The sequence below is a fragment of the Strix uralensis genome, chromosome 1, assembly GCF_047716275.1.
Source record: "Strix uralensis isolate ZFMK-TIS-50842 chromosome 1, bStrUra1, whole genome shotgun sequence".
Classification (NCBI taxonomy): Eukaryota; Metazoa; Chordata; class Aves; order Strigiformes; family Strigidae; genus Strix; species Strix uralensis.
In genome coordinates this window covers 13,370,293-13,388,355 of record NC_133972.1, presented here as the reverse complement: position 1 = coordinate 13,388,355, position 18,063 = coordinate 13,370,293, and the positions used below count along the sequence as shown (strand labels likewise).

General features: G+C 42.4%; 2 protein-coding genes across 7 annotated transcripts; both read left to right on the top strand.

Annotated features, from left to right (window-relative positions):
- The first annotated feature begins 1 nt into the window (after window position 1).
- On the top strand, window positions 2-6,498 carry PSMA2 (proteasome 20S subunit alpha 2). The gene is made up of 8 exons (XM_074889807.1): window positions 2-114; window positions 2,424-2,500; window positions 3,135-3,267; window positions 3,685-3,807; window positions 4,218-4,299; window positions 5,422-5,495; window positions 5,943-6,000; window positions 6,083-6,498. Exons 1-8 carry the CDS (start codon window positions 74-76, stop codon window positions 6,197-6,199), a joined length of 705 nt encoding a protein of 234 aa, XP_074745908.1. The 5' UTR covers window positions 2-73; the 3' UTR covers window positions 6,200-6,498.
- Window positions 6,499-9,359: 2,861 nt separating this feature from the next.
- Window positions 9,360-14,084, top strand: C1H7orf25 (chromosome 1 C7orf25 homolog). 6 transcript variants are annotated; one of them, XM_074889265.1, is made up of 2 exons: window positions 9,360-10,194; window positions 12,520-14,084. In XM_074889265.1, coding segments are annotated over exons 1-2 (1,284 nt in total). In that variant the 5' UTR covers window positions 9,360-10,192; the 3' UTR covers window positions 13,802-14,084. The 6 variants fall into 6 exon arrangements, with proteins under 6 accessions (XP_074745366.1, XP_074745453.1, XP_074745630.1 ...); XM_074889352.1 differs by lacking the exon at window positions 9,360-10,194 and adding an exon at window positions 10,208-10,405; XM_074889529.1 differs by lacking the exon at window positions 9,360-10,194 and adding an exon at window positions 10,451-10,576.
- Window positions 14,085-18,063: the final 3,979 nt, after the last annotated feature.

Genomic DNA, 18,063 nt, shown 5'->3' with positions numbered 1-18,063 from the left:
TGCAGGAAGCGGGAGGAGCGGCGGCGCCTGCGCAGGGGGAGCGGCTGAGGGGAGCGGAGGGGCTTGAGCCAAGATGGCGGAGCGTGGCTACAGCTTCTCCCTCACTACGTTCAGGTACTGGAGGGGAGAGGGCGGCAGGCCTAGGTGTTCGGCGGGCAGGCCGGTGGGCGACGAGGGGAGGGTGGCTCGCAGCCTACGCGGAGCGGTCTTCTGGCGGCGGGGCAGGACGGAGTGGGGACTTTGCAGAGTCATCGCGACCCCGGCGGGTCCGCGGAACCGGGCCTGCGAGCGCTGGGGGGCGGTGGGCTGCCGGACCCGGGCAGAAGGGCGAGCGTGGGAAAAGCGACGGGGATCAGGCGCCTTCGCCTGTGGGGGGCATGCGGCTGCCGGGAGTCTTGGTGAGCCGAACGACTGCAGGCGCAGCCGGGGATAGGGGCGGGGGCTGAGGCGAGAGTCCCGGGTCCCACCTGATCTCTGTCGCTGACCTCGGGCCCAAGTGCAGCCGCTGCTTGTGTTTTCTCTCGTTGCTGTCAGTCAGAGTCACTGTGGGGCCAGCCTAAGATCTGTCTCGTCACTGGTAGTCCCGTATAGCGAGTGCTTGGTGAAACAGTTTAGCAAACTTAAGGTCCCCACACGCATGTACACACTTCAGGCTGGGTAGTAATTCTGTAATTCGGAGCTAATTGGAAACGCGTGGTGATAGCTGAGGTATGGTATCTTGAAAGCTTGCTTCACGACAAACTTTGCAGATGTGGGAATGAGAGAAGCCTTCAGATGAGTTTTAAATAGTTTATTTCCCTTCCTGCTGCACTTTGCAGGCGGTGCTCTCCTTGTGCTTTGTGTTGTGCACTGCCTAGGTGTGGGATGATTGCATGCACAGAATGAATATGCTGTTGAAGTGGTATCTGTTTAAAGTCTTGCTCTAATATGTACACTTAAGGTGAATTCAGAGAAAAGGAACTGACTTTCCATCCTTTTTTTGATGAAACTATTAAGTTATCCAGCATTATATTATACACATAAAAAGAAACACTAAATGCAAGAATCTTTGTGCTGCTTTTGGTAAAGTGCCTCTGTAATCTCAGAAGAGTAATGCTGTGTAATTGCAAACAGAGTTACTAAAGTCATGTTGCAGTTAAGCAAATGAAGCAGTTCACAATCTAAAACTAGGAAAAGAATCTTCTTCATGGATGGATGCAGCCAAACATGCCTGCTTTACTCAAGTGGGTTGAATTCTTACTTAGCTCTTGGAAATGGTTTCCTAAGGGAGTTACCAACGTTTTGTACTGTACAGGAGCACTACATGCTCTGAAACTTGGAGCAGTTTGCATAGAATACAGCTCCTTACGCTCTCCCTCATTCACCTGTTCCTTGTACTGAGAATTATTTATTTTAGTTTGTACTTACATTGAAAATATTTTGCAAATGTTCTGTACATTTTAATTGCTGGCATAGGAAACTATTGTTCTGGTTTGTTAGTATTTTGTAGTGGAGTGGCTAGTATTACTACTTTTGTTACCTTTATACACTGTTTACTCAGTGTATAAATACATTAATTATTGCTTGCTTTATTTTTTCTAACTCCTTTAAGTACTGAGTTACATAATTTTCTATTTTATTTCTGCACCTGTTAAACCAGCAGTGTCTGAAATACAGCCTAGAGAATAGATCCCACTTGCAAAATCACTTGTTCAATGAGTGACTGGCTCAGTGCTGTCCTTCTCCCTGGGGATCAAGAATGGACCCCTTGATCCCCCTCATTCTGGATGAGGTACTTTGTCAGCCTGACACCTGCTGCTCTGCTCTGTTGATTCTGTGTCCATTACCAGCACAACATGGATCATTAAAACAAAATGCAGGGCTACCTGGGGATGGAATGGGAGCTGTTTCTGTCTTGTGCCACTGACCTGATGTGTGCTTGTCAGTCAGAAAGAGTAGGGGTGTTTTGCTTGTACCTTTCAGCAGAGAGCATCAATGTCCCGAAAAATTTTGCAAGCCACACGTATAATGCCGTTTCAATAGAAAGTCATAACGCGCTCTGAAGAATTTTCCCAGTGAGTAGAAAGCTTATTTGAAATAGTATAAACTTGGAGAACGGATTTGTCCTTCAATCTGCATCCCAGGCACTGCTCCCTATCCGAGACACATTAGCTTTCACCAGGGTTGTAGGCAGGTGCTGTGTGAGTATCCCAGTAGCAATGTGTAGCAGTGAGTTCTGTGCTGAGCCAGTCCAGTTCTTCTAGAAAATGTTATGAATCTTCAGACTTGTGGTGTTTTGGGGTTTTTTAAAAAAAATTCTTACTAGAACATGCTGATGCTAGGTGTAAAGAGGTTTAAAAAAGCAAGTTAGCATAAGATTGTTGTAGGAAAGATTTCAGCATATTGGAATTATGTTAGGCTGACTTTTGCATTTTCATTTTTAGTCCTTCTGGAAAGCTTGTTCAGATTGAATATGCTTTGGCTGCAGTGGCTGCAGGAGCTCCATCGGTTGGGATTAAAGGTATGTTCAGAAAATAACTGCTTTAGTGAAGGATTCAGATTCTGAGTATCATTTCAGAGAACTAAAACAGTTTGAACTGTGTACTGGGTCTTTCTTCATTTGCCTTCTATTACATATTTTTGTCTTTCGGTGGATTTTCGCATGTTTTAGTGGGTTTAATGTTTCCTATTTTTTTCTGCAACTCAGTAATTTTTTATAAAGAAGGAAGGGAGCATAGAGCTCCATGCTAGGAGAAGAAAATTGCTTGGGTGATTCTGGAGACACTCAGTTGGTAAAATTAGACATCTTTTTTTTTGAGTGTTCCTGTGTCTTAAGTAAATAACTCCAGCTGTGTGTCCATGTGTATAGAAATGATACAAAAAGTTACTTCAACTGCTCAATTATTAATACGTGCTTCAGGATCTTTAGAATGGGATTATGGGAGCTGTATGATTATTTAAAATGAGAAACAATATGTTGGGTAGGTTCATCAAAATATCTCTGTTTAACGTGATTGTAAACTTGAAAGGTTTTTAAAAGAGGAAGGAGCAACATTCTTTACAGGCTGACAAACTTGTTCTGTGTTTTGACTGCTTTCCATAATTGTAATTTAATATAAAAAAATTTAATATAAAAAAACCTTGTTCCTTTCCAGCTGCAAATGGAGTGGTGTTGGCAACGGAGAAGAAGCAGAAATCCATTCTTTATGATGAAAGGAGTGTCCACAAAGTAGAACCAATTACCAAACACATAGGTTTAGTGTACAGTGGTATGGGTCCAGATTACAGGTATTAAAAATTTTTGTTTGGTCGCCATTTAGACGCATTTTCATACAAGAAATGTAAGAAACAGATAGAAATTAGCTGTTTCTTTCAAAGTATATGGCATAATATTGCATTGTATTACACTGTATAACAAATTCACTTTTAAGTTCTTCTTAATATATTCAATAACTTGTCAAATGACTTTCTATCTAAAGAATGAGGAGGGGAATGAAAAGCAGTGTAGTTCAACCTTAGTTTCAATTTAAGTATTTCAGAGATTACTCAGTTGATAAAGATAACCCAGCACAATCTGTGTTTTCTTACATCAGTGTTATGCCAGATGTATAATTCCTTAACGTAGTATTTATTAGGAGTTTTCATTTCTAGTTGTAACCACTAGTTGGAATACCTTTGACATACTAATTTTGTCTTTGTTTTTAGAGTACTTGTGCACAGAGCTCGGAAGCTGGCCCAGCAATATTACTTGGTTTATCATGAGCCCATTCCAACGGCTCAGTTAGTACAGAGAATTGCTTCTGTGATGCAGGAATACACGCAATCTGGGTACGTGGTTTTCTGATTTTTGAAGTTGCTTAGAAAGATTATGGTGTTTAAATGTAAGGAACAACACCTACCTGGTGATGGAATTTTTTGTGTCAAAATGGCAGTAAGTTTTTCAGTGGAGAATGTCCACAGAAAGTGGGCCAGCAGGAGGGGCGGGTGAGACAGGGTCTTCATATCTTGCAAACAAAGGTGTGAGACAAGGCAGCGTACTTTTGGTGTTGTACTGTTGGTTGACTAGTCATTCCTGATCACAGCTCTGGGCTGGTGGGAAGTGTTTGGGGGAAGGTTAACACATCCAAAACAGTTTAGTCATCTTTGGTTTTCTCTGAATAAATTTCCCATATCAACTGTGATTTTTTTCTGTAGTTTGTTTTTTCTTTTTTTTTTTTTTTTTTTTCCCCCCCCTGTAGTGGTGTTCGTCCATTTGGTGTATCACTGCTAATATGTGGCTGGAATGAAGGGCGGCCGTATTTATTTCAGTCGGATCCATCTGTAAGTATCTTAGGTCTGTAAATTCTACTGCTTTTATAAAACATCTAAAACTTTATATGCACTCATGAAATACTTTGTGATGAGAAGAGGAATGTGGAGCTAGAACAAAAGATCCCTTGACTTCAGAAGTCAGAATGAGCCAGTTTCCATGAAGCAGGTGCTTGGAGCAAGCCTGGATCATTCTGTGCCTACGTGTTCCTGTATTGCTTGAGGGATGCCAGCTGTTTTTGAGGGAGATTGCCATCCCTTTTCATGCCTTCCCACCTAGTTGGTAGCCGTAGCAGGAGTAGCATTCTGCACAGGTACCAGGAAAAAAGAAAATTTGACTGCTTATGCTGCTCAAAGAGTTGTTCCCTAAACTGGATGGAAGTTAGGCAAAAATCTGTTTAATTGTGAAATATAATGCATATGCTTTAGAATTTAATGACGGGGTTAATTTAAGTGAGTTTGCTGTGTTTGCACTGCACTTCTGAAAAACTACCCTTTGACCTGTGTGAGTTGTAATGCTTTATATCAAACAAAAAAACGTGGTTACCGTAGTGTATCGTTGATAAGCCTCAGAAATTTTAATTACTACCTGATGCTCAAATGTAAAAAACAAAATGCAGATGTCTTGTGTAAGGCAGCTTGATTGAGGAGTAGAACTGCTGATGATCTTCATGCCAGAAGAGAGAACAGAAATGATGGATAAATAGCCTGTTAGTAGCTAAGATAAATCAGATGGCTGATTTGCAACAAGTTGTTTATATTATTACTTAATCTTAAAAAAGGAGACTATGTGGAGTGAACCTCAGGAAAGATCTGACTGTATTCATTCTTAAGGGCCGACATACTATTTCTGTTTAAGGAATCCCAAATCAAAACTATGTGAATGACTTAATAAATTCATCTTTCAAAGTAGCGGGAGGATGAAAATAGGTGGGGCCCTATACAAATGGTTTGTACGTTTTCACAGCGTATGTTTCCGTATCAAATTAGTCCTAATGTGATGCAAAATAGTCTTCTATATTCTCAGAACATTCACTATCTTCATAATTATTCCTGTACTTTTTACCAAGTGATTGAATATGTAATGTTTGACCAAGTTACACAAAACAATTCGATATGTTGTTGCTTTTCCAGGGAGCTTATTTTGCGTGGAAAGCAACAGCAATGGGAAAAAATTACGTCAATGGGAAAACATTCCTTGAGAAAAGGTAATGTGTTTGATACTTGTCTGAAAGGATACTTTCTTTTTTGTTTAGGTTCCATGTAAAATAGCCAGACAAAAAATGCACAATTTTGGATTATCAGAACGAAGGTTTAAAATGTTTAAGATAGGATGCTTCCAGTTCACTTGCTTACACGTGCACAGGAAATTTGCCTTATTTAAACTCCAGCTTTTATGGAGAATTATTTCAGTGCAATAAACATTACATTCAACCTATTGGCAGAGATATTGTTCTATATGGTGTCAGTAGGGAAAGTAGTGAATCTTTTTACTAATAATAAATTTTGACTACTAATACCACAGTGCTGTCAAATAATATTTGTATGAGAAATAGGAAGATTTTAGTAGCGTTTGGGTTTTTAGAGACTCTAGGATTATTAGGATTTGGAAAGATCTTTGTCCCATGCTGAAATATGTGAACTTCTGTTTACAGATACAATGAAGATTTGGAGCTTGAAGATGCCATTCATACAGCTATCTTAACACTAAAGGTTAGCAAAATATTTAAGAAATAAGTTTCTTACTGTTGTGACACCATTGATATGATTCACTGAACTGTGTTTTCTTTAATAGGAGAGCTTTGAAGGGCAAATGACAGAAGACAACATTGAAGTTGGCATCTGTAATGAAGCTGGTTTTAGGAGGCTCACTCCAACTGAGGTTAAGGACTACTTGGCTGCAATAGCCTAGTAGAAACCGAGCAAGACTGTGTGATTCACACAAAGGTCTTTTTAATTTTGGCTACTTAAATGTTTTTGTTTGCAGTTTTTGCATACTTATTTCTACATGGTATGTCAGAGAGATTTTTTAAAATATCATCGGTGCAAATGCAACGGTCCTAATATTGTAATACATGGAATCATTATAGGTAATTCTTTCCCTTGATACATGGAATCTTTGTACACAAAATAGTGTACAAAATGTGAAGTTATAATGACAGCTTGAAAAAGGCTAAAGAATAAAATTTGAAGGCCACTGTTTTGGGGGAAGGTGTCTGTGTGTCTTTTTAATCACAGCTTGTTTATCTGCATAAGGCTGAGATTTCACTATCTTTATTGTTGAGGAAACAGAATTTTCCACGTAGAGCCATGGTGAACTCATGTTAGACCTTCTTTTAAAGAATTTAAATTTTGAGTGGACAGGATAATTTTTTCACTTTGGAGTATTATTCAAATATTAAGTAACTTCCAAAAATGGTTTTATCTGGTGTAAAAGATCATGTACTTTCACAAAGAGGTAGAACAGTCTTCCATTTCAGGTGTGAACTGTGATCTACTTGAGCATCTTTGCTCTTGACTCTTGGTCTTTGTGTCTTAAGAGCTTGTTTTCTATTACTTGGGTTATTTTCCTGGCCCTAGAAATTGCACTTTTTCAACCCTGAAATATTGTAGAAATAATGGAAGTAGTAACTCTTACTGAAAACTAAATGCATTTATCACCATCAATAAAAATCAACAGGAGTAATGAAGCAAAATGAGAATATGTAATGCAGTTACTTTATCCCTTGAATTGTGCTAAAGTGTTCCCCAATGTGCAAGATGACTCTAAAGGTGCAGAAATAAAAAGAGCACTTAATTGCATCACAACTTTTACAGGTGCAGAACCAGATGCTTGACTATCATTCTGTGTGGGTGCATGTATTGATACACTTGTTACATGTGTAGAGTCACACAGGTTATATAGAAACACAAAATGTACCGTAAACGAAACAGAATAAATGTATGTACTTTTTCCAGCAGAAATAATCTTATCTGCAGCCACGTAAGTTACCGTTTTCAGATTTTATTTTTTTAAAGCATCGTGATTGTTCAAATGTTGATAGTGAACTGGGAGCGACAGCTGGATCGCTTTGCTTGTACATAACGCTGAGCATGTATGGGAGCAGCCTGACAGCTTACATGTTAGCCAGCCATAACTAATGAAGAAAATAAAGTATGAGTTAGTCTGCAGAAAGTAGTGTATAAGCTAATTGATCGGTTCTTTCCAATGTCTGTCTTCCAATGTTTTATGTTATCATTAGGTAAGTAAGAATTTCTGAAGCATGCCATAAATGAAGTTTTATTTCCTAATGTCAGAAATAAAAGCTGTGTCCAAATGGTCCATTAAGACTTAGTCCAGATCACTTTTTGAGTATTTTACTCTGAAAACCAATCCATGCTCTGATTCTTCTTCTAGAGAACCACTTGGAAGTGAAACTGGAGATTTTTATGTTGCTAGATCTTTAAGCTTTCAGAATCATTCAGAAAAGCAGAATGGTACTTGAATATTCATACATATTCAGTCAGTTTTTAATGCTAGATAAGTAAGTAAAGGAATTTTGTATATGAAAAGATGCAGCTAGGTACGTCAGAAAGGGTTAGCGTGACCTGTAGTAGCTTAGTTGCTTCCTGTACTAGAAGCAGTTGATAGCAAAGAACACCCTAGGGAAGGTAGTTGAAACCAAAGCAATTCCAAATAAATTGTACTGTCTCACTCCCCAGGTGGTAACAATATGGCAAGCAAAAAAAATATTTTAAGACTTGGGGGTGTGGTTTGCTTTTTGGTGGTGTTTTTTTTTAAATAATTCAACAACTTCGATTTCTAGAATTTTACTCATTTTTTACAAGTGATGAAGTGAAAAAATGGTATCTTCCAACTTTTCCTGTGGTTTAATGATTTAAATGTAGTAACTGTTCTGTGTATTCTATGAAAACTGTTGTGCTCCAAGGAAAGTGCTGCCTTTCAGATACCCGATAATTGGTGTAAACGTTGGGAGGGGGTTTTGCCCAGTTCCTCCCACCCCTGATATACTTAGGCCCTGCAGAGAATCAGAGTTCATGGGACTTGGTGTAATTTGGAAAGAATGCATAATATTTTGAATTCGGGCTTTATTTAGAGTATTGGTTAATTTTCTTAGTGGTAGGCAGATAGACCTTGATATTGCGCTGTTCTAATCAGGAAGGTGGTGTGATTTGAAGTGTGGGGGTGTTTTTAAACTGTTAATCCTACACTGAAGAAAGTAATTGCCATACTCGGATGACTGCTTGTCTAGAATAACTAAATTTTATCTGGTATTTAAAGGGAAACTTTGAACTGCAGGGAACTAATTTATACCTTTTTCCATTCAGAATGCTTGGAATTTAAGGAAATAGTAGTTTTGAGATGTATTTCTCAAATAATCAAATCACTTCAGGAGTGAGAGATATCAGTGCAATGGAGCAGCAAATTATATGGTGGTTGTGGTCATTTTCAAAAAATAATTTTTTTTTGTTACATGATACTAGTTTTGTTTTGTTTATATTCTGTAAAACAATACAGTGCATAAAGTGGGGTCAAGGGGGAATAAAGTGTACAAACACTGTTTGTTTGTGAGAAATGACAAATTACAAGCTTGATTATTTAAGCTGGCCATGAAGAATGACTTTGCTTCATTTATCTTGTTCCTAATGCAGCCATCTGAAAGCAGAAAAAGAGACACTGGTCACTGAAGGTAGGTCATGTTCTTGATTTGCATGTCCTGGAAGGTGATCTGCTCCGAGGAACTCGCTGTGACACCTACCAGAACAGAATTTCCTTGGGCTTTATTTAACTAGTAGGATCGGGATCTGAGAACAGCATCACCCTTTCATGGGGTTATTACTTCAAGTAGGTTCCAGTGATGGACGATGCAGGTGCACTAAGCCCCTTCAACCTCGCTCTGGCTTACTGTTGCTTTACAGATCTTGTGAAATCGTTTAGACAAGTAAATTACAGTAGGAGCCAGCTGTCAGTAGTAGGTGAGGAGAAGGGAAGTCTCCCCCATGCTGTTGGGGAGTGAAACAAAGAAATTGAGTCAACAGTAAAGTTGTTTTTTTTACTGTTAAGCAGGTACTCTTTATTAGCAGCGCTGGGGTCGCCCTGGCTATTCTCCACCATAAGGGCTCCCAAGAATTAGCAAGGGACATCAGTTCACATACACGCAAATCACACATATTCATTAGATTTCCCGGAAAGGGGTGTCTTATGATAATGACTTCCCGGAATTCATTTACATAGTCCGAGCATGCCTAGTGAAAATAGGGTGAGGGTCTTTGGTGGTCGAGGGGGAAGTAAGCGTTCGTCTTCACAGGGTTTGCTAGTTGACCTTCTTTCCAGAGCATGTGCTGGGAAGTAAAGTCCAGGTGCCTCCTTCCTAAATCAGCAGAATCATCCTCCCTGTAATAGGGTCTCTGTGTCTGAGTCCCCCTTATCTTAGTTTTCCCGTTCTAGGAGTTGCCCAAGTGTCCACTGAAGGCCTTGAGTCTGCTGTCGGTGATTTCCGTAGGGAGCCTAACGAGCGTTCCAATCTTACCTAAACAAAGGGACCTCAGGAAACAGTTGAGGAGTCAGGAGTCCTTGAGAAAGAAACGAAGCAAAGCACAAGCAAAGCTTTCATACATCACATCACAGTTTAGTCTTAATAATTGTCAGAAATACATTTGAGCCCTGTCAGGAGTATTGCTGCAGCAGGGATAGAACCTAGAGACCAGGGCGAGGGCTACTCCTCGGAAGTAGGCAGCACCTCGGGGCAAGCGAGGAGGACGCTTTCTCGCCTTTAGCACCGACGGGTGAAGGCGGCCCCTCTTTGTTGGCTGGACTCCATCCACCCAACGTGCGTCAAGCCACGGCTGCTGCTTCCCCGCTGAAGTTACACCCTTGTGACTCGCCTCTGGCCTGTCTGATCTAATGTAAGGTCTTTGCTCCTTAAATAAAGGCTTTTCGGGATAAAACACGTACTTAGTTGAGGCCGGCCGGGGAGCAGAGCCAGGACGGGAGGGCTGGGGCCGCCGGCTCGGCGAGGCGGGTGGGGCGGTTGTCCCCGCCCGGCGGCCCCGGGGGAGGTGCCGGCCCGGGCCGCGTCCTGCCGCCGCCCGGGGAGAAGGCTGGTGCCGCCGGGGGGTGAGTACGGGCTGCGGGGGAAGGCGGTGGGGAGGGAGAGCGGCCCGGCAGCGCCCGGAGAGGCGAGGCGGGCCCGGGCTTGTCGTGCTCCGATAGTGACCGGGGTCGGCAAGGGGAGAAAGGGCCCGCGTCCCGCCGCCGCCCGCGTCCCGCTGCCCCGCTCCGGGGAAGGTGTGTGGGCTGAGGGAGAGGCGAGCGGGCGCGGCCGGCTCCCCGCCGGCGCCGCCGAGAGGGGCTGGGGCAAGCGCAGGGCACCTTGCCCTCACCCAAGATGGCGCCGCGGCCTCCCCGGCGCCGCTCTCACGTGATCGCGGAGCGGGCGGCCAGGGCCGGGCCGGGCCGCAGACGGGAGAGGGGGAGGCGGCCGCTCCCCGCCGCGGGCTCTGACAGCAGCGGAGCGGGGCAAAGCGGCGCCTGTGCGCGGCTGCTGAGGGAGGGCGGGCCCTGGGGGGCCCTCTCAAGTGTTGGGCCTAAGGCTGTGCTGGGGCGAGGCGCCTACGCCTCAGCGAGCGGCCTCCCGGGGCAACTTGTACCAGCAAACTTTTGTGTGAAGGGTCTTATTTTTTTTTCCCCACCTCAATTTAAGGAGTAGTTATTCTTCTGACGCCTTTGTGGTTGATAGTGGGGCCGCCTGTTACTCGCGGTTGATGTGATGAAAAAGTAGTTCGGCTTGTGGGCTTACTTTCACACTGAAAAGCTTGAAGTAAGCTTCATCTTGAGGACTTTTTATATCTGTAGAAGTTGAAGCTGCTGTGGTGAGAGGTGCTGAAGTAGTAACTGTCAGGTTTCACTCACTGCTTTACATATAAGAATAAACTTGTGGCAATGGTGAGTACTGTTGGGAGGAAGGGCTGATTTCACTGGCCTAGCCCTGAAGAGAGTCAGCAGGTCGTGTTGGAGGACATTCTGCCTTTTGGTGGAGAAAACGGGGAAGGGTTTTGTGATGTTGAGTATTGTCCGAGCCAGGAGCAATTAATAGTAACTGCATTTAAACTTGTGCATAGTGCAAGTGTGACTTCAACTGCTTGATGAAGCCAGGCTCCACAGGAGCACTGGCAGAGCCTCTTGTAGGAGCCAGGCTGTATCCTGTTGCTCATTTTCAGCTGAAGCTGCATTTGTCTTCCCTTTAATAGCAGTTTGCTTCAACATGCAGCTTAAGTAAAAATTACAGGAGCACGTGTTTATACTTGTAGTTGGAGTCAAAATGGATTAATTTCTCTATTCATAATGGCTATTTACTGTGTGTCATAAAAAATGGTATTGTTTGCTGTGGTAGTGAATCTTACATTTTTCAAAGCCAGCCTGCATTCTATTAAGCAATTCCTATCATACTTTCCTTGGGGAAAGCATCTATATACTAAAGGAATAGTCTTACCAGATGCAACACAGTAAATCTCTGGTGGAACTAGAAAACAGAGATTTCCAGATCCTCCTGGCTCTAGAATTATGAATCATAGTTTGTCATGATGCTGTGTAACGTTGAAGCTTTGCCAGGGGATTGTTAGGGCCTCGTTTACTGAGTTGTGCAGTATAAGTTGGAAGCTGGAAAGGACAGAGTTGTGCTACCCATAATTGTAAAATACATCGGGCTTCCTGTGTTAAAATACTTGCTGGGAGCCAGACTTCACAGTTTTTGTGGATGTCTGTAAGCATGGTGGGTAGCTTTTATATTTTAATGGTAACCGTGGTGGTGAGAGGGAGATTTGCTTATGGCATTAACACGATTTCTAATTTTGTTCTGGACGACAACTTCTAAAAATACACTGTGAGAGTTGAGATCTCTCTAAGTGACTAGCTCAGTGAAGGGCTCGCATGTCAGGGGAAAAAACCACAAACTTGCAAGGTGTGTGTGGAGACTTGAACACTGCTGTTCTCCCTTGCTGAGAACTGAGATCTTCTGAGGCCATAGGTTGCGTCTCCAGAGGCGAAGGAAAGGAATTGAACTCTTTGGTGGGACTTGCGGTGAGGCTCTTGATGCTTGCACTTTACAATACTGGTAGCTGTTGCACTAAGTCTACTGCAAACTCCAATGTATACTGCTGCAAAGACCTTTTTTGACTGTCTCTATTCCTGACCATTTAATAACAATCTTCTCTTTTGCTTTCACTTGATAGGAATAATGTTTCCAACATGTCTGTGCAGTCGCTGCTTTGTGAAAGAATTGCTGTTGCCAAAGAATTGATCAAGAGAGCGGAAGCCCTTTCCAAGTCCCAGAAGAGGAAAATAGAAGGCGGGGCAAAACTATGTGGGAAACTGAGGGCTGAGCTAAACTTCTTACACAAGGTGGAGGCAGGGAAGGTGGCCATTAAAGAATCCCATCTGCAAAGTACAAACCTTACCCATCTCCAAGCCATTATTCAGTCAGCAGAGAACCTGGAGGATGTTGTCAGTGTCCTCCGTGTCTTTGCTTACGAGGACAGGTTTGGAGACAAGCAGACGCTGGTGGTAGACGTTGTTGCAAACGGAGGTCACACGTGGGTGAAGGCCATCGGCCGGAAGGCTGAGGCCCTGCATAACATCTGGCTGGGGAGAGGCCAGTATGGTGACAAAAGCGTCATTGAGCAGGCAGAGGACTTCCTGCAAGCCAGCCGTCAGCAGCCGGTGGAGTACAGCAACCCCCACATCATCTTTGCGTTCTACAACAGCGTGTCCAGTCCTATGGCAGAGAGGCTCAAGGAGATGGGAATATCTGTGCGAGGAGACATCGTGGCTGTGAACTCGCTGGCGGAGCCATCTACCGAGAACCGGCGCCTTAGTGCCAGTGAATCAGATGAAGAAGGCCCTGAACTCCTGCAGGTGACCAGAGTTGACCGGGAGAATTTAGTGGCCAGCATTGCTTTTCCTACCCAGATCAAAGTAAACGTGTGCAATAGAGTTAACCTGGACATCACTACCTTGATAACTTACGTCTCTGCTCTGAGCTACGGTGGCTGCTACTTCATCTTCAAAGAAAAAGTGCTAACAGAGCAAGCAGCTCAGGAAAGGAGGGAGAGAGTCCTGCCTCAGCTGGAGGAGTTCATGGAGGGGAAGGAGCTTTTTGCCTGTCAATCTGCTGTGAGAGATTTTCAGTCCATCTTGGAAACGCTGGGAGGACCGGGAGAGAAAGAGCGAGCTGCGTTACTTGTTCAAAGAATTCATGTGGTGCCAGATCAGCCGTCTGACCGTGCCTTAGGACTAGTGGCTAGTTCAAAAATCAACAGCCGTTCTCTTACCATTTTTGGGACAGGAGACACTTTAAAAGCCGTCACCATGACTGCAAATAGTGGTTTTGTGAGGGCAGCGGCTAACCAAGGTGTCAAGTTCAGTGTTTTTGTCCATCAGCCGCGAGCGTTGACAGAAAGCAAAGAATCTGTTGCCACACCTTTACCAAAGAGCTGCCCACCTGATGGACTATAAGTCATTAAATGAGTTAGTCATTGAAATATTGCAGGTGCTGCAGTGGAGGCATTTGGAGAAATGAGTCGTCATAACACAGTTTTGGGTGTGTATCAGTGAAAATGGTAACTGTAGCAGTGGAAGGGTTCCTCAAGGAATTTGCAATATCTTTACTTAGTTCTTGCTTTTGTTGTTCAGCTGACTGTTAATTTATTCACTAAGGTAATAAGATTTCAGTGATAATTAACTATCATACAGTATATTAATTGTATCCATCCCTATTAAAAAGTTCAGTTAAAGCACAGCTGTCTTTGTGCCCTTGTCGTTTTTGTCCTTTTCAGAGAGATTAACTTCGGCACCTTAGGTGGACTTCAGGCTTGACTGGTGTGGAACTTAAATCTTTCTTTCCCCTATCCTATCCAACTGAATTGTTTGTCGGTTCAGAGGTACCTTGTGTAGAGACCTGTGCCTTTTTGTGTGTATGCTGCTTCCTGAAGGCGTGATTAGTACCCATGAATAAAAACAGACGTAAGCCTTCCTCCTTTTACTGAAGGGATCCTCTGTATGTATATCATGTTAGACTGAGTTGGGCAACAGCTTTAAAATTCCCAGAAAAAATCAGTTGAAATTGGAGTTTAGTGGCACTAATATGTTGTGATCTTGGGCCAAACTGGACAGCCAGTGGTAGCAGACCAAGGAGGCAAATCTTCCATTTTCTCTTAGCTTTTGCCCAAGTACAAAGTCTTGCTGGGTACAAAACCCAGCTTAAGGCTTTGGATACTAGAATCCTCCTAAACTGAGCCAGCACCCAGGTAGTTTTTGATACTATCAAGTTCTCTGCTGAGGACTCATGGTGAACTTGAATTTAGTTTTGTGGCTTGATTACCTGAAACAAAGCCTCACTGAGGTCCTGAGTGTTGGGCGGGCAGGGGGAAGAGGTTTGTGGGGTATGTTGTTAAATGCTACTTTGCCATATAGTAGAGAGAAGCTTTTTCACTGGTGGTGTAGCTGCTGGTTTTACTCAAAGTGTAGAATAAACAACAATTTCTTCTTTTTTTTTTTTTTCTTTTCCAGGAGAGAGTTGCTGTTTTAGAAGTCTTTCTAACGTTTTTCTGTGTGCTGTAATGACAGCACTTGCTGTTTGGTATTAATTTGCATCAGGTTCCTAGCGGAAAATTTTGGCATGTCAGAATGAACCTCTCGGCCCTAAGCTGTACGTTTTATCAGGTCAGTGAAAGAGATACCCACTGAATATTTTATAGGCTGTTGTTCAACAAGAAAGCATTATTATGCAGCTTGTAGTTCAGGCAAAGAACATTCTCTTGCCTCTTGCCACTCCACTCTAAATTTCTTCCTACAGTGCAAAGTAGCTGCAGTGCTGCCCTTAGCCTTAGTCTCTACCTATTTCTTTCTGTCTCCAGTACTCTGGTATACTCCAGCACTGGTCTAAAGATACTGGCATGCCAGCAAAACCACTCTGCACACCCCTTCCAGCTGGGTAAGCTTAACTCCAAGGAGCAAAAAGCATACGTTTTGTAGGTACGACTCTTGCTCTGCTCTGTTCTTACTATGCCTGTGGAGTAACCTGTTAGGAGTTAAGTATCACCAGTATCCACGTGCTGCACATCTTTACCTGTAACTTTTAACTATGCAGAGAGCAGTCTGCTCTCCGCTGGCCCCTTGTTTCTGCTGGTCACTGAGGTCGTTCATGGAGTTCAGTTAAGATGGGTGGAACTGGGTTTTGGGTTTTGTCGCTTCAGCATCCACTCTTCTACCTGCCAGTTTCACAGTTCTCCCTTGGTGAGTTGTTCTAACAAAACATCTAGCTTGTTCCTACAGTCTGACGCGGTGTAATGAAACCTCATGGCAGGATACATCCCCCACTGTATCCTTTTAATTTTCCTAAAAGTTCTGAAGGGAAAGGAAGACCAACGCAATGAAACGCAGCATTCTTATATGGTCAGTGACCCAGAGAAGGTCATGAAAAGCAAACAACCTCTGTATTGCCTAGGTTAGAAGTGGGTGAGCTCTGTTTGCTATATTTCTTTGCTCCTGCTGCAGAGCTAGCTGACTTGTTTTGTAGTGATAGTTTTGTATGAACATGAAACTCGACTCCCTTTCAAAGCCTCTGTATCTAGAGCCATCGTGTGGTGATTTTCTTCATTACCAGTCATTTTTGCCCAACACAGAATTTGTTATTGAACCCATTTTCTTTCTCTTACAATTTCTACCAATCATATAACAATATTTTAGGAATATGAAACTAGAAATTATCTGTGTGCCTCTGTGCAACTTGAGGGTTTTTTATTGTTATTTTGTGTGTCCCTGTTGCATGGTGCAATAACAAGCTCAGACTGTGGCTGTTCTGGGATTTTTTTTTTGTTAGTTTTGTTGTTTTTTTTTAAAAAACTATTTTTACCTTCAGTGTTTTTCTGGTTTATTGGTTGAGCAGCAGTGCAGTGCTGACAGACTGTAAGAACTGCTTTATAAGATAGAACCTGAAACTGAATGGTGGCTTGGAACCAAAATGTGTTTTGATTGCAATATTTGGTGGCCTTTGTATTGCCTTCCAAGATATTGGTGATCTACATATATAAACCAGTGTTCTGGTTTAGTGCATTTGGATAGCTTCTACTTAGTTTTACAAATGGGGCATTAGATGTTGGACTTCCCTTATTTATGACTTTACAAATGAGTAATTAGAAGATACCAAATTATGTTTGAAATTACGTTGAAAAAAGTGGAGATCCAAGACTGCTTACTCTTTCTTGCAATATCACACAACTGCTTTGTCTGCACTGCACCAGGCACTTGAGGACATGGAGACATCTCGCTTGCTGCAATGGATTTTGTTTGGTTATTTTTTTCATGAAATTTTTCAGCATTAAGTTCCTTGGCAAAGATGGATTCCTAAACTGTTTTGGAGAACCTTGTTCTTCTGGCACTTTTAATTTCTTTTACATTATCTCTGTGTGGTTCCACAGTCTGCGAGGAGAGCCAGCATCTCCGTGCTGTGCAGTGCTCAGCATGCTCTCTTTGCTCCAACAGTAAGAATACCAAACAAGGAATTCTGTGATTGATGCCAGGCAGTAGAAAGCACTTGGATATTATACAAGAAATAAATAGGTAAGTTAAGTTGTTTCTAATGTTTCTAATTTGTCTTCTACAGTTCTGTCAAAAGCAAACTTATTTTTGGACACAGCTGTGTGTCCTCCTTTACTTACTGTTGTTCTGGCTGACAAAATTTGAAGGTAAATGACTTGTCTGTTGTTGTACCTGCAAGTCATGAAAACACTCAGAGGTAGTTTTGCGTGTTGCAGCCACAACTGTGTAAAAGTGTTATTCTTTGGTAGGTTAATGGGCTAAATAGTGGTTTGTGTTTCAAACTGTCCCCGTCCTCTGATGATGCCTTCAGCAGACTTACAGTAGTCTGCTGAAGTCTTCTGGAGCCTGTCTGAAAATAATTCCACAGCCCTGTTCCTAGTCCCTGAACACTGAACGTAGGCTTGGTCACAACAGTTATAAAACAAGAAAACACAAGCATCAGTTGTGTGAAGTAAGTTTGAGAGGCCACCTAGGAAAAAATATCCTAAAATCTTTTTTGTTTAAGTGGAGCAAGGAAATTATTTATAATAATGACAAAGCACGTTGTTGCAATAAAATTCTTTACTTCAGGTTATTATGCAAGCAAAACAGCACAGGTCACCTGTTATCTAATTAACCTGGTAAAGTAAGCAAGAATTAGATGGGATTCTTGAACTAAAGGCTATGGTTACAGTTTTCCTGCAAGCTGTAGTTTTAGGAACTGATCCGCCATCCAGCTTGCTGCAGGCTCTGCACGTGTGTTCTTTTCAACTCTGTAGGTACATAGGGCTGTTGCTTCTTCATCAGGATTTAATGTTGCAGTTTATTCTGGAGTAAAAACAAAGAGAGTGAATGTAAAACTACTACACTGAGTGACAGAACTGCTTGGAATTGCGACTTTGGGGCTTTGCAAATTGTTTCCTATGAACACCATGGAAATTAAGATTGTTCCTACGTAAACTATTGTAAAGAACAAGTAAACAAAAAATACCAACCCTCCTCAAGCCTTCATTGTTCAGAAGATCCTTCTGTCCATTTAAAAGATCCTCACTTATAAAGTCTTCCATAAGACACTACTCTCTTAAAAAAAAAAAAAAATACCCCCCCAAACCCCCCAAAAACCAAAACAACAAAACCAACAAAAAAACCCCCACCCAAACAAAAGAAAACCAAAGGAATTAGCAACATCTGATAATGAA

Excerpts from the sequence above, each read along its gene's own strand:
- PSMA2 (XM_074889807.1), top strand. The coding sequence starts at position 74 with ATGGCGGAGCGTGGCTACAGCTTCTCCCTCACTACGTTCAG. Across the intron at positions 2,501-3,134 it reads TCCATCGGTTGGGATTAAAG|CTGCAAATGGAGTGGTGTTG; the intron begins GTATGTTCAGAA and ends GTTCCTTTCCAG. Across the intron at positions 4,300-5,421 it reads TATTTCAGTCGGATCCATCT|GGAGCTTATTTTGCGTGGAA; the intron begins GTAAGTATCTTA and ends TTGCTTTTCCAG.